Source organism: Mus caroli, unplaced genomic scaffold (genome assembly GCF_978045245.1).
Source record: "Mus caroli unplaced genomic scaffold, Mus_caroli_1 scaffold_2, whole genome shotgun sequence".
Lineage (NCBI taxonomy): Eukaryota > Metazoa > Chordata > Mammalia > Rodentia > Muridae > Mus > Mus caroli.
Window position 1 is genome coordinate 151,064,027 of NW_028227257.1, and position 14,951 is coordinate 151,078,977.

The window sequence follows — 14,951 nt, forward strand, 5'->3', positions numbered from 1 at the left end:
AGTGTACTTACATATAATAAATAAATAAATCTTTAAAAAAAAAAAGTAGGTTGCAAAAAAAATGTCTGCCTACAGGATTGAGTTTAAATTCCCCATACTCTCTTCTCCACTGTGGGTCCAGAAGTCACAAGGAGCACCCTGACCCACCAGGTTAATGCTCTGCCACTTGGTGATGTCTGCTGGTGCTTATTCTTTAGGGCCAGAGCAGACCCCTGGCTCTCCAGAGGCAGAACTTGGCTTCTTACAGAACTAGGATTGCAGACACAGCAGAAATGCAAAGGGCAGGAGTGTAAGTGTGACCCCAGGCTGGACGGACGGTGTGACCCCGGGCTGGACGGACGGTGTGACCCCAGGCTGGACGGACGGTGTGACCCCAGGTTGGATGGTGTGACCCCAGGCTGGACGGACGGTGTGACCCCAGGTTGGATGGTGTGACCCCAGGCTGGACGGACGGTGTGACCCCAGGTTGGATGGTGTGATCCCAGGCTGGACGGACGGTGTGACCCCGGGCTGGATGGTGATGAGCACAGAACAGAGGCGCTCATTCTTCTCAGGAGCTATACCTTCCATCCATCCAAAGGAACATGGCTGTCCAGCCAGGAAGCAACTGCCTGCTAGCCTGACCCCTCCTCCTCTGCCTTCCCTCTATCCCTAGCTCAGAGGGTGTCCTGCCCTGGCCTGGAGAGACACAAAGAGACTCAGCTGTTCAGTGAAGTATAAAGTGCTAATTCAAGTGGCTTTTATTGAAGGCCTACTGCGTGTTGAGCACCAGGTATGCCTCCCATCTTCTTGCACTTTCCCCCAACCAGGAAGGAGGGTGCTAATGGGCCCCAGATGTGAGGCAGGGAGGGAATCACTAAGGCGGAGGTAGATGGAGGCAAAGTAGTTGGGCCCTCAGAGGGTAGGACTCTGGGCTCTGGCCAGCTTGAAACCCCAAAGGCTGAGGCCTCCCTGTCCCTGAGCCCACTGGATCTAAATTTGCACGCAGAGTCAAGAGTCTTGGGGTAGCCGGGCAGTGGTGGCGCACGCCTTTAATCCCAGCGCTTGGGAGGCAGAGGCAGGCGGATTTCTGAGCTCAAGGCCAGCCTGGTGTACAAAGTGAGTTCCAGGACAGCCAGGGCTATACAGAGAAACCCTGTCAAAAAAAAAAAAAAAAGTCTTGGGGTCTTAGTGTCTTCACTCTGTGACCTTCAGGAGTGGACTCTGTCTCTGAGTGCTTCTGCTCCCCTGGAATGAGTACAGAGGACAGAAAACTGGCTGAGCCCAAAATAACAGTCAGATTTCTGCTGGCTGTCACCTCTTCCTCTCCCCTCTCATCGCTCATTTGGATTCCCACTTGGACCTCATGGGCTAGCGGTCAAGGGGGCAGGAGAAAGAAAAGGAAAATCAGATGTAGAGACATCAACAGCTATGGAGAGAGACAGACAGGTAGAGAGGCAGATACAGAGACAAGACAGAGACAAAGCTAGAGAAATCAGAGAGAAGGAGAGAAGAGGTGGATTGGGGATGGAGGGGAAGCAGGAGGAGAGAGCTGAGAAGGGAAGCCTGGGCCGTGGACTGGTCCTCTTCTAGGTCCAGCCTCACCTACAGTTCATCCCTGTGGTGAGGATGGAGGCTGTGTCCACTGCTGCCAGTCAGGTGCAGGTGGGGGCCACGAAGGGTCTTTTGAGAGCCAGTCCAGCTAATGAGGCGACCACTGTCATCGTCCCAGGGGGAGGATGTCTCTGTGTCGCTGAGCCACTCTGCATCTCCCGCATAGTGGGTGGGGGAGGCAAGCAGAGGCTTAGCTGAGAAGGCTTGGAGGTCCCGAGGCCAGAAGTATGCTTTGTACTGGTCGCTGTGAAGTGAGAGAAGAAATCTTAAGTGGATTCCAACCCAGAGCTGGGGCCTTGACTATCTGCAGTACCTCTGACCTCCCTGCTAGTCCTCATAGCTACTTGAGAAGTGGCATTTTTAATATCCCATGATGAGGACACTGAGGCTCAGTTCAGGGAAGTCATGGGGTTGAAAACCACGTGGACGAGAGTCAAGGAGACATCTTGGCCTTTAGGAGCAGCCATTGCTTTTGCAGGGTTCCTGTACCCACATCAAGTGGCTCTCTACTGCTTGTGACTCCAGCTCTAAGGGGATCTGATGCCCTCTTCTGACCTCTTTGGACACCTGCACTCACATGCAAATACACACACACACACACACACAGATACACGCAATTAAAAATTAAAAATAAATCTAAAAATAAAACCCACGTGGACATGAACAGCTCAGTGTCCACATCTCACTGAGTCTGACACCCCAGCAACTCTCGGGTGACCTAGACCATGTGGGTGAACATCTCCCTCTCTGTAGCTGCCCACTAAGGGGTTTTGCCCTGGACTCCTGGCTAGGGTGACCCTGCCCTAACCGACCAAGGTCTCACTTTGGGTGGCGATCAAACATGACAGGCAGGAATTCATCCACAGGTAGCATGCGATGCAGAGGCTGGGATGCTAACAGTTTGCGAGCGCCTGCCAGGCTCAAGGTGTACGCAAGTGTCCAGTAGGAGTACCCGGCCACCACGAGACCAGGCAGCCCCTCCACAGCCACTTCCTCCTCAGGGTTCACCTGCTTCCGGCCAAGGTAGCTGCAAATGACAGCAAAAGTGTCAGGAGTCCCTACAGAGGCAGGGGTCTCCTGGCCCTTTCCCAGATAGGACAAGGTCGGGCTCTGCAGGAAGGGCTCATTGGGACCCCAGCATAAAAAAGCAGACCCCAGAGGCATGTGCCATCTCCCTCGCCCTGAGAGGCAGCCTGCCTACATCAAGTCCCATGACAGCTTCTGAGTCTGCACGTCCTCCATCAGCCGTTCCAGCCGCCTCCGGAAGTTGTCCTCAAAGCGCACATCATCCTCAAACACCACGACCCGGGCCAGGCCCCTGGCAACCACCTGCAGCAAGCATGACACGGGAGAGAACTTTGCAGACTTGTGCTGTCCTATAGCTCCCCAAAGCATGCTGGGGCTCCCGCTGCCTAGGGACTGAAATCCATCTTGCTCTGGCACTCAGGGCCCTTGAGCTGGCACACCACAGTTTAGCTGATAGAATCCTGGTGGCAGTCATGACTTTTGCTACAGTCACTGAACGTAAAGCTCTCTCGGGGCCAGTGTCATTGCTCAGCCTCAGAGATTGAAGCACAGGTTCTTGCTTTGTCAGGTTGTGAAGTCAGGTTGGGTAAGGGGGTGTGAGAGACTCCACAAAGTTACTCCTAAAATTATGAAGGAAAGCTACTCTCTGTAACTAGGGAAGAAAATGTGGAAAGAATGTGAAATCAGCTGGTGAAAGGCCAGCTGAGTCATCCGCTCAGTCTGTTCACAGATGGTAACTAGCAAAAAGATCGCAGATGCGCATACACTCCTTGGAGGTGGAAGAAAGGAAAAGCTAGGTAGCAGGGGCACCCTCGGGCACCCAGTGCCCTCCAGTTCTCCAGCAGTGCCCTAGCCAGGGACTGAGACTGAGTGCCCCAGGGCCTCCCGCTTTCCACTACTGTCACACCCGTTTTCTTCTGTCTGGAAGGTTCACTGTCCATCTGACCCCAGGCACGGGAAACGAGTACACATGTAAGAACGACCTCCCCCCCCCAGCCCCCCTCCCCCCCAAACACACACAAGTGCAGCCTTGGTCCCTCTTGTGAACTGTGTCACCCTCTGGGACCCCATGACGTCCCCTTCCTTTACTGTGTACATATACTTCCATCTGGAGTTCAGAGGTCAATGTCGGGGTCTCTTTCTCTCCAGCTCAACACTTTCTTTTGCTTTGTTTTATTTATTTATTTATTTTTGGACAGGGTTTCTCTGTGTAGCCCTGGCTGTCCCAAACTCAATCTCTAGACCAGGCTGGCCTCAAACTCACAAAGATCCGCCTGCCTCTGCCTCCTGAGCACCGGGATTAAATGTGTGAGCCACTAGGCTCATCTCACTCTTTTTTCCCCCCTCAATGAAGCAGAGTTGGAGTTTGTTAAATATATTTTAAAATATATTTCTAAGGTCCTGGAGGGCTAGCTCGGCGGCTAAGAGCACATGATGCTCTTATAGAGGATGCAGGTTTGATTCCCAGGACCCACAGGGCAGCTCACAACCATGAGTAACTCCAGGTCCAGGGGACCTGACACCCTCCAAGGGCACTGTATACTTGAGGTGTACAGGCAGGCATGCAGGCTAAACACCCATACACAGAAACTAAAAATAAATCACGAGGGTTAAGAGAATGTAGTTTTTAGAGAGAAGGGAGGCATGCTGTGTGAGCTGCAGAGGGGTCTCACATCTTATTTCTGAGGCAGGGTCACTCACTGAACCTTTCATTTCATCTTTGCCAGGCAAACCCACAGGATCTGTCCCCCAACACTGGGATTACAAATGTGACCTACTGTACACAGCTTTTTGTAAGCACTTAACCCTGTATTCAGGTCTTCATGCTTCCCCAGAGAGCATGTTACCACTGGGCCATCTCCCCACTCACGGGAACTCTCTCTTACAAGAATGAGACGGACACAGTTTCCTTGGCCCCTGTGTTACTGGGGAAGAACCCCCTCCGGGGAATAGAGACAGTGGGATAAATGTCCCCACCACTCAGTAGTGCCAGGCTGAGTGTTGACCATGTCAGGCAGCCTCACCATTCACTCATGCAATCATCTGTATGCCAGGCAACCAAGTGACGAAGACATCCAGCCTCTCGGGCATCCCTGAAGGGCATGGTCCAGAGGGTAGGCATCCTCACCTCTTCCCAGATGGAGTAGTGGCTGAGGAAGCAGCCCACCTCACCCTTGGTCAGTGTGCGGCCTGAATAGGGGTCTTGGTAGCCAGGGAGCAGGTCCACACCGAGGTGTTTGAGGATACTGCTGTTGAGTGTCCTACAAGACACAAGCATACATGGGTAACAAGCACCAACCAGAGATGCAGCCAGAGGGGCCTCACCTATATACACTGGAGAGAATCACACAGGAGCCTGGATTAAAGGAGGATCCAGATTTATAGCTCCTTCATGTGGCCTGGGCTGAGAGAACTCTAGTCTCTCTTTTTTTTTTTTTTTTTTTTTTTTTTGGTTTTTCGAGACAGGGTTTCTCTGTGTAGCCCTGGCTGCCCTGGAACTCACTTTGTAGACCAGGCTGGCCTCGAACTCAGAAATCCGCCTGCCTCTGCCTCCCGAGTGCTGGGATTAAAGGCGTGCGCCACCACGCCCGGCTAACTCTAGTCTCCTTAAGAAAGCCTCAGGAAGATGGGCTTATGGACTCTGCTTGATGGGAAAGACACGCAGTCTAAGTAGTTAATCCTTTCTGCATCAAGGCCCAGTAAAGGGAAGGCACCTGCAGGGCAGCCAGGTATAATGGTGCAGGCCTACAAGTCAAGCTCTTGGGAGGCAGAGGGGCAGAGGGGCAGAGGGGCAGAGGGGCAGAGAGAGACAGAGGCAGAGAGGGGCAGAGAGGCAGAGAGGGGCAGAGAGAGGCAGAGAGGCAGAGAGGGGCAGAGGGGCAGAGAGGCAGAGAGGGGCAGAGGGGCAGAGAGGCAGAGAGGCAGAGAGAGGCAGAGAGGCAGAGAGGGGCAGAGAGGCAGAGAGGGGCAGAGAGGCAGAGAGGGGCAGAGAGGCAGAGAGGGGCAGAGAGGCAGAGCGGCTGAAGGGCAGAGGCAAAGAGGCGTCTTTGTGAGTTTGAGGCCAAGCCCAGTCTACATAGTGAGTTCCAGGCCAGCTAGAGTTATGTGAGACCCTATATGGAGAGAGAAGGGGGAAAGAAAAGCAAGCAGGCAGGCAGGCAGACAGACAGACAGAACAAAGCAGCCTGTGTAGTCCTAGCTCTTGGGAGCAGAATGGTCAGGAATTCTAGGCCAAACTTAGCTACATGAGAACCTGTCTCAAACAAAGAAAAACAAACCAAGGTCCAGTAGGGATAGCAGTGGCTCAGTAAAACACAGTGTTTGGCCGGGCGTGGTGGCGCACGCCTTTAATCCCAGCACTTGGGAGGCAGAGGCAGGCGGATTTCTGAGTTCGAGGCCAGCTTGGTCTACAAAGTGAGTGCCAGGACAGCCAGGGCTACACAGAGAAACCCTGTCTCGGAAAAAAAAAAAAAAAAAAAAACACAGTGTTTGACTAGAAATCCTGAAAATGTGAATTCAATCCCCAGATCCCACAGTGAAAGGAGAGAATGACTCCCAAAACATGCCCTCTGATCTCTACATGTATGCGCCCTCATATATGCAACACACACAAATAAACTTGAAATTTTTCTAAATAAACCCCAAAAGAATGATGGGGAAATTATATATATGTGTATGTGTATGTGTATCTATTTATCTATTTACCTATCTATTGAAATATATATATATATATATGTATGTGTGTGTATGTATATATATATATATATACATACATACATACACACATATACATATACATAATATACATATATTTGTATATATCTGAACAAAAGGGACCTAGGGTTTGAAGCAAAGAGCAGCTGGCATCTGGGGCATGTGACCGTGGCAGCAATTGTAGCTTGGCCACTGAATCCCTGTGGAACACAGCTAGACTTTACCCATGTTCCACGCTCCAGCCCCTCAGGGACCTAACTCTAGCATGAAGAACATCCCTGAGGCTGCCTACCCCTTAGCCAGGTGTTGGACCTAGCTAGCTTCTCACTGGAGTCTCAGAGACCACAAGAACCAAGCATGCTTATGTATTAAGTTGAAGTGAGGCAGAGACAGGACAGTTTCCCAGAGTTTATACAGCTGCCATGTGAGAGCCCTCAACCCAAGCCCTGGGGGCCTCTGCACTGCACCTTTCTCCCTCAGGTGGGCTGAGGGAGGACATCTTGTCCCCGTTGGCCTTCTCTGGCATTCCTGAGAGAGCAGGACTCAGGCCCCATGTGGCTACCTCCTGGATCTTTAGGAAGCTCATTCTACTGGTCTGCTTGTCCACTCGTAGGATCTCAAGATGGGTGTCACGATCCCCAAGCTGCATCCCTGGGAGCCTCACCTGCCATCTACAGCATCTACCACCTGGGCAGAGATCTCCATCTCCCAGAGAGAGCTCAGCATTCGAGCCCGGCGCTGGGGTCTGCGGGCCAGGCTGATGACAAAGACCTGGAGGGAGTAGACATGAGTCCAAGAAGGGCAGATGTAAGCCCAAGGGAGGGTTCCTTATCCACCCCACTCCAGTTCTGTAGGTTGGAAACTTACTTCATCAAACCCCATTTTGCTGGGCTTCTTTGGGGGCCGAGATACATGAGCTGAGGCCAGCATGGGGGGCCCATCCACTGAAAAAGGAAACAACACCCCCAACGCCCAGGCATGAGTCCCTGCTGACTCCTGGTCATAGACGCCCCCTGGAGCCCAGCCCCAGCTTCACTCTGGCTCCAGCAGAACAGCTAGCAGGCCAGATCAGAACCCTGAGGTGCTGCAGGGAAGAGAGCTTGCTCACTGTCATGACTTCAGACCAAGGCTGGCATGCAAATATGCTTAAATCTAAACCTAGTAAAGGAGCATTGTGGGAAAGCAGGGACCCCAGCCCTCACCTAGTGCTTCCAAAATGAGGTGGATAAAGTTGGTCTTCTCTTCTTCCAGGCCCTGGTGGGGCTTCACTGCCACATTCATGTACCCGTAACGATGGTCATTGCACACATGCATCGAGACCCCTGCAGAGAGAGAGAGACCGTGTGAGTGCTGGAGCGAGGCTCTCAGACATGCACAGTCAGAGACTGCACACATGCACCGAGACCCCTGCAGAAAGACCCTGTGAGTGCTGGCACGAGGCTCTCAGCAGGCACGGTCAGCGACCCAGCTGTGCCACAGTGGCTAGGGCACTGGGCTGAGCTTCCAGCCCTTCTCTTACCTGCCTACATGCTGCAGACTTCACCAGCACCTCATGGTGGACAACCAGGGCCCTTCCCTCCCTGACCCCCAGGAAAGTTCTCCCCTCCCCAGATCGTCTTCACAGCCCTAGCCAAGCTTCGGTCTGGGTCCTGATCCCACGGGCACAGCCTTCTCTGTCAGGGTGTCCCACAGTATTGCCTCCATTTCATCCTCAGTTCTTCCTTGGGGTGGTTGGGGATTTTTTGTTTGGTTTGGTTTGGTTTGGTTTGGTTTGGTTTGGTTTGGTTTGGTTTGGTTTGGTAAGGGAAGGTGAATTGAGACAGGATCTCACTTTGTAGCCCTGGCTAGCCTGGAACTCCTCATGTAGACCAGGCTGGCCTTGAACTCACAGAAATCAGGAGTGCCAGGATTAAAGGCATGTGCCACTATGCCCAGTGCCCTTGGGATTGGATTTATCCCACTCACAGCAAAACATTTCCTTTCTAAGCAAATTTCTTCTTAAGAATAATTATGGGGTGAAGGAGAGATAGCTCAGCAACTAAAAGAAAGCACTTCTTATTCTTGCAGATGACCTGAGTTCAGTTCACAACCACCTGTAAGTTTGATTTCAGGGGATACAACACCCTATTCTGGCCTTCTTAGGCACTGTGCCCACGTGGTACACATACATACATATCAGCAGACAAGCATTCGTGCAAAAAATGAAAATAAATAACAATGCTAGGGTAGTGGCACACATCTTTAGTCCCAGCACTGGAGAGGCAGAGGCAGGTGGATTTCTGAGTTTAACACCAGCCTGGTCTACAAAATAAATTCCAGGCTAGCCAGGGCTATATAGTGAGTCCCTGTCTAAAAAGAATACTGGCAGGTTGGGGGCATGGCTCAGTGGTAGAGTGGCATACACAGAAAAATAGCACTGGAGTGTAGCCCAGGGGTACACTCTGCACTCTGGGTTCCATCCCCACACTACACACACACACACACACACACACACACTCGAGACAGGGTTTCTCTGTGCAGCCCGGGCTGTCCTGGAACTCACTCTGTAGACCAGGCTGGCCTCGAACTCAGAGATCCAATGCCTCTGCCTCCATAGTTCTGGGATTAAAGGTCTCCGCCCAGCACAAAGATAAAAATTAAATAGAAAACCACCATCAGGGCTGAGAAGATGGCTCAGCACTGTGGACCAGAGCTTGAATCTAACACACATGCAAAATAACAACAACAACAAAAGAATAGAAAGAAGAAAAAAAGAAACCCTGGACATGTGCATGCCTGTAAACCCAGTCAGGGTTGTGGGGATGGATAGAAGAATTGTTGGGGCTTAATGATCTCAACAGGCTTCATGAGAGACCCTGCATCAAAGGAGTAAGAGGGAGGGAAGAGGAGGGAGCAGGACACAGCCACACCACCAGTGTGACTTCTAGTGCCAGTCTGATCATGTGACCATCTGATCATATGACCCTCTGAGGGCAACACAGCACTGACAGGCTAAAGACCAGGTCTGTGCCCATCGGTTCCCAGGCTGGCCCTGTCTTCCTGTCCTGCCTCGCCTGCGCTGTGCACCCTCACTGTGCTCCACCACCTGCCTTCTTAGGCTCCTTCCTATCACGGGGTCTTCACATACGCTGGCCTTTCTGCTTCAAAATACTTTTTCTTGGGGAACAGAGAGTTGGTTTGGTGGTTAAGAGCACTTGTCCTTGTAAAGGACTGAGGTTCGATTTCCAGAACACACGTGGAGACTCACCACTTCCTGGAAGCACCAAGCGTGCAGGCAGTACACAGACACACATGCAGGCAGTACACAGACATACATGCAGGTAGTACACAGACATACGTGCAGGCGGTACACAGACATACATGCAGGCAGAACACAGACATACATGCAGGCAGAACACAGACATGCATGCAGGCAGTACACAGACATATATGCAGGCAGCACACAGACATACATGCAGGCAGTACACAGACATACATGCAGGCAGCACACAGACATACATGCAGGCAGCATACAGACATACATGCAGGCAGTACACAGACATACATGCAGGCAGTACACAGACATGCAGGCAGGCAGCACACAGACATGCATGCAGGCAGTACACAGACATGCAGGCAGGCAGCACACAGACATACAGGCAGGCAGTACACAGACATGCAGGCAGGCAGTACACAGACATGCAGGCAGGCAGCACACAGACATGCATGCAGGCAGCATACAGACATACATGCAGGCAGTACACAGACATGCAGGCAGGCAGCACACAGACATGCATGCAGGCAGTACACAGACATGCAGGCAGGCAGCACACAGACATGCATGCAGGCAGTACACAGACATACAGGCAGGCAGTACACAGACATGCAGGCAGGCAGTACACAGACATGCAGGCAGGCAGCACACAGACATGCATGCAGGCAGTACACAGACATACAGGCAGGCAGTACACAGACATGCAGGCAGGCAGTACACAGACATATATGCAGGCAGCACACAGACATACATGCAGGCAGTACACAGACATGCATGCAGGCAGTACACAGACATGCAGGCAGGCAGCACACAGACATGCAGGCAGGCAGTACACAGACATGCATGCAGGCAGTACACAGACATGCATGCAGGCAGTACACAGACATACATGCAGGCAGTACACAGACACACATGCAGGCAGTTCACAGACATACATGCAGGCAAAGCATGCATACACAAAATAAAATAAATCTGATGTGTGAGGGCCTCTGACTACCTGGACTGCAGGCTCTGGGAGGGCAGAGATTCCCTGATTACCACTCTCTCCCCAGTGCCTGTCACACAGTGAGTGTTCCATAAATATCTCCTCAGTGAAGCAATACCTAAAAGTGACAAATGGGGACAGCCACCAGCCCTTCTCCTCCACTAGGCAGTAAATTTAAGAAAGGTAATGACCCAAGGGACCAGCAGGAGTTGATAGAATGAAATGTGGGGTGGAGATTGGCTAAGCAGGGGGACCAGCAGGTGCAAAGGCACAGGGGTCCCCAAGGCCTGCTGAAGAAGGCCTGGTCCTCACCAGCAGCCTGGCAGGCATAGGCAAAGACAATGATGTCATCAAAAGGCCAGGTGTAGTTGGGATGAGGCGGGTAGAAGGCCAGCCGGGCTGTTTCCTCAGTCTGCAAGGACAGCAGGAAGGTAGAGTGGACCATAGGGACCCGGAAGCAGCCCTGGCGCTGGCGATTCTTAGTAGGGAAGTATTCAGCCGTGCGGCGATAGTAGCCCTGGAGGAGAGAATGTGTTGGGCTGAGGCCAAGCCTATCCTGGCCCAAAGGCCTTGAAGCCTCAGGATCTATCCTCCCAGGACCCTGGGGCTCCTGGGGCCTCACCCAGTCTCACCTGTGGAGTGATCCCACACCAAAAGTTGGAATAATAGGTCTGAGAGTCCAGCATCGGGGCCACCACCGGCAGCTGCCGATCTATGAGAAGCTTCAGTGTCCGGTTGTTCGTAAGAATGTTGTCTGTATCTGCGAACTTTGGAGAAGGACAGTGTCACAGGGAATCCTGTCTCAGACTCGGGACCAGAGCTCACTGAGGGGGAATTTCTTCAGAGTAGCTCTGAGCACACAGAGATCTAACCAGGGCCAGAGAGAGGCGCCTAGAAAGGTAAAGGCACTTGCTGCCCAGCTTGACAACTAGAATTCAGTCTCTGGGACCCACACAGTAGAACCAACTCTAGAAAGCCATCCTCTGACATGCACATACATACCATGGCATGTGCACTTATACATACCTACATACATACAGGATACAGGATACAGATATGAGAAGGGGCTAAACATTTCTGACAAGGGGCCATTCTGAGATGCTGGCTTAGAGCAGAGCAAGTAGCAGATCTGAGAATCTTATCTGAGGTCTAGCTTACACAGCAGGAACTAATCTGAGGGGACTGATTAAAAGAACTGGTGGCAGCCGGGCGTGGTGGCGCACGCCTTTAATCCCAGCACTCGGGAGGCAGAGGCAGGCGGATTTCTGAGTTCGAGGCCAGCCTGGTCTACAAAGTGAGTGCCAGGACAGCCAAGGCTACACAGAGAAACCCTGTCTCGAAAAACCAAAAAAAAAAAAAAAAAAAAGAAACCCTGTCTCAAAAAAAAAAAAAAAGGACTGGTGGCTCTTGCAGAGCACCTGAATTGGAAACCCATTGACCCAATGGTGACTCACTACTAAGTGGAGCTCGCTTCCAGGCCCCCTTCTGCCCTCTGTGGGCTGCATGCGCCAAGACGCCCACCTTCGTAAAACAAAAGTCAGTCAGGTGGTGGAGGCACACACTTTGGATCCCAACCCTTGGGAGGCAGAGGCAGGAGGATCTCTGAGGCCAGACTGGTCTACAGCGGGAGTTCCAGGACAGTCCGGATTACACAGAGAAACCCTGTCTCGAAAACCCAGTGAGCAAACATAACAAAAATATTGGGAAAAAATTCTATTCTGAGCTCTAATCCAGGGATCCAGGCTCAGTTTATACTCTTGGCATACAAAAGCTCAGGAATCTAGGAACAGCATATAACCTAAGACCTGTACAAGGAGCCAGGCTTAGTATCTAATGTGAACTTAAATACAGGGGTCTCAGCTCAGTCTTCAGAAGAGCCGTCCTATAGACAGTTTGGTTATAACCAGACTTTATTGGGAGCAGGTCCTGATGCTTGCCCCCCTACTCTCTAGCCAGGCTTTCTTACCAGGATGTAGTCAGCTCCCCAGACCCTGGCAAAGGCCAGTGCTTCCTGCCTCAGCTCCATCAAAAACTGATGCCGTTCTTTGGTCCAGTGCTTGGGACCCTGTTCGTCTGGGTAGGACCTGAAGTGGAGAAAGGTGGAATGATCTCTTGAGAGAGGGGCCTCTCGTTCTCTGCACAGAACAGACATGCGTGCTCTGGGGGCTGTGCCCCGGGGAATGGCTGTTCACCATCTTCCAGTACCCTTGCCCTCCGTTAACCACCTGGCCTCCTCCTCAGGCTTCCAGACGACAGTCGCATAGTCCCGACCCACAGCAGCCAGCCATTCCTGGAGCATCCCTGTGGTGTTGTCCACGTTGTGATCTGTGGCACACCTGCGAGCACGACACAGAATGACTGTCCTGAGAGCGATGGGGGAGAGTTGTGTGCTCCAGTGGAGGTGCTGGAGGATGTCCTGTGGAGCCTCAGGCAAGGTCCATGCCTCTCTGTGCTTCACGTCCTCCCTTCTAATTTTGTGTATTGTACTGTGGGGATTGAACCTAGAGACTTGTACACATCAGGCAAGCCCCTGACCCCTGAGCCATCCTCGGCCTGAGTGCACTTGGAAAGTCCCTTGACCTTAAAGATTGCACCTGCCACGTCCCCTCACTTCCATCCCTCTCCATGGCTCCACACATCAGGCCTTTTCCAGCTCAGAATCAGACAAAACAGTCATTGCCTTTCTCTCCTTACCTAATGCCCCCCCCCCCCCAGCTGTAATTAGGCTCACACCATGCTCCGACAACCCCTGAGAAGAGCTAGTAGTCCAAGTTCTGTTACCACGGAGCCCCTCTGCTGGGGACGGGGCTCAGTAATGGAGGTGGAAGGCTTAGCCAAGAGCCCAGGTTTTAGGCGATGCTGTTCCTTTAAGCCAATTCCCCAGAAGTGAAGACTAACTACGTGTCAAGTCTTACAGGGGTGGGAACTAACTAACTCCCCAAGTGTGGTGGCTGTGGGCAGCCTCCCCAGGCCACAGCTCCACCCCAGCCGAACTTTGGTGTGCTGTGAGGAGTACTCTATCTCCAGCCTCTGCTCAGGCTCCTCCCTGTTTTGACTTTTTTAGACAGGGTACTGCAACCTCTGATCCCAGCATCCCATGAGACCACACCCTTGGCTGTCAGAACCAGCCAGCCCCTCTACCCAGAGAAGCTTAGCAGTACCACTCAGGAGGGCACCCGAGCATGCCGCCTGGGGATGAGGGTTCCCTCCACCTGCTCTCTAGAAACCTCCAGTCTGAGTGATCCTTTCTATGCTGGGCCCCAGGGGAGTCCAGAGGTTCAGTCTGTTCTACCGCACATCAGGCAGACCACAGGTCTTTACTGCGATGTACTGCTCGGTCAGAAAGGACAGGCCTAACTGAAACCCAGGGGAAACCCAGGAAGCCTGGGAGACCCGGGACGAGTAGGGAGCCCAAAGGAGGGGTGGGTGTCCCTGGGCTGAACCCTGGCCTCAGAGGTCGATTCTTGCCCCGCGGGGTTTAGGAATACTGCTGAGGGGCTTGAGGTATGTCTGGGAGGGAGGAGCTTGCTCGGGTTGTGTCTGGGCAGAAGCAATAAGGCCTCCAGGTCAAAAGCCTTCCTGGGTCCTGGGGCTTGATGCCCAAATGCACCCACCCCTGGATCTCTCACCAGAGGGCCAGCCTGGCCCGGGGGTAGTCCAGGCGCTCCAGCGCACCCAGGTAGTGGGGCAGAGAGTGTTCAGCATTGCGGGCCAGGATGGCAAGGACCACGGTGGGTAGAGTCGGCTCCGTGACACCAGCAGCCCGGAGCTGCGGCCCCAACAGAAGAAGCAGAGGTAGGAGCCGCGCAACGCGCATGGCGGGACTCCGTGGCTGTGGAGGGCCCTGGGTTTCCCACCAAGGCAGGGAGGGGGCGGGGTGGGCGGGGCATGGAGGCGGGGTCTTAGAGGGGCGTGGCTACTGCCTTGGGGGCCCCTGCGCCCCTCTTAGGCGCCTGTACGCTCCGCTGTCCTCTTCTCCGCCCAGGCCCTAGAGGTCCAGGGTCAAGCACCTGCTCCAGACGCGTCCTGGGGTCCGCCTTCTCCGTGTGGATCTCGGAAGGCGTTGGCACGGAAGGGAGGATCCGTGGGCCATGGTGGACCGCTTGTACCCTGGGCGTTCATCTCACTCCTGGAATACTGACACCCGGGATTCCCGGCTCTCTGCCTCTCAGCGGTGGACCGGGGAGGTTGCAGTCTTCGCGGGGAGCCCAGGTTCCCGCCCCCTGCTCCATCTGAGGCGCCCTCTGGCGGCCTGAGGCAGTAACTCGACATACCCAGCAGATGACGCGCTGAGTTGGAAAGCAAGCCCAAGCTTGGGGGAGAGGACTGAGTGCAGCTGATCTGGCCACTTCCGCGACCTCGCATCACCTCCACAGGCTC

The 14,951-nt window shown here is 53.2% G+C and overlaps 1 protein-coding gene across 1 annotated transcript; it reads right to left on the reverse strand.

The window, feature by feature from the left end:
- Nucleotides 1-718: 718 nt before the first annotated feature.
- Nucleotides 719-14,420, reverse strand: Cercam (cerebral endothelial cell adhesion molecule). The gene is made up of 13 exons (XM_021156820.3): nt 14,201-14,420; nt 12,797-12,907; nt 12,538-12,655; nt 11,204-11,338; nt 10,884-11,088; nt 7,536-7,655; nt 7,201-7,277; nt 6,998-7,104; nt 4,748-4,880; nt 2,795-2,922; nt 2,417-2,620; nt 1,585-1,837; nt 719-1,135 (listed from the first exon to the last, which is right to left on the reverse strand). Exons 1-12 carry the CDS (start codon nt 14,386-14,388, stop codon nt 1,585-1,587), a joined length of 1,779 nt encoding a protein of 592 aa, XP_021012479.1. The 5' UTR covers nt 14,389-14,420; the 3' UTR covers nt 719-1,135.
- Between the last annotated feature and the right edge of the window lie 531 nt (nt 14,421-14,951).

Bases quoted from the DNA above. Each gene is read 5' to 3' on its own strand.
- Cercam (XM_021156820.3), bottom strand. From the start codon at position 14,388: ATGCGCGTTGCGCGGCTCCTACCTCTGCTTCTTCTGTTGGGGCCGCAG. The intron at 7,105-7,200 runs GTAAGTTTCCAA...TACTCCCTCCAG, and splicing joins GCAAAATGGGGTTTGATGAA to GTCTTTGTCATCAGCCTGGC. The intron at 2,923-4,747 runs GTGAGGATGCCT...TGCTTGCTGCAG, and splicing joins ACTACTCCATCTGGGAAGAG to GTGGTTGCCAGGGGCCTGGC.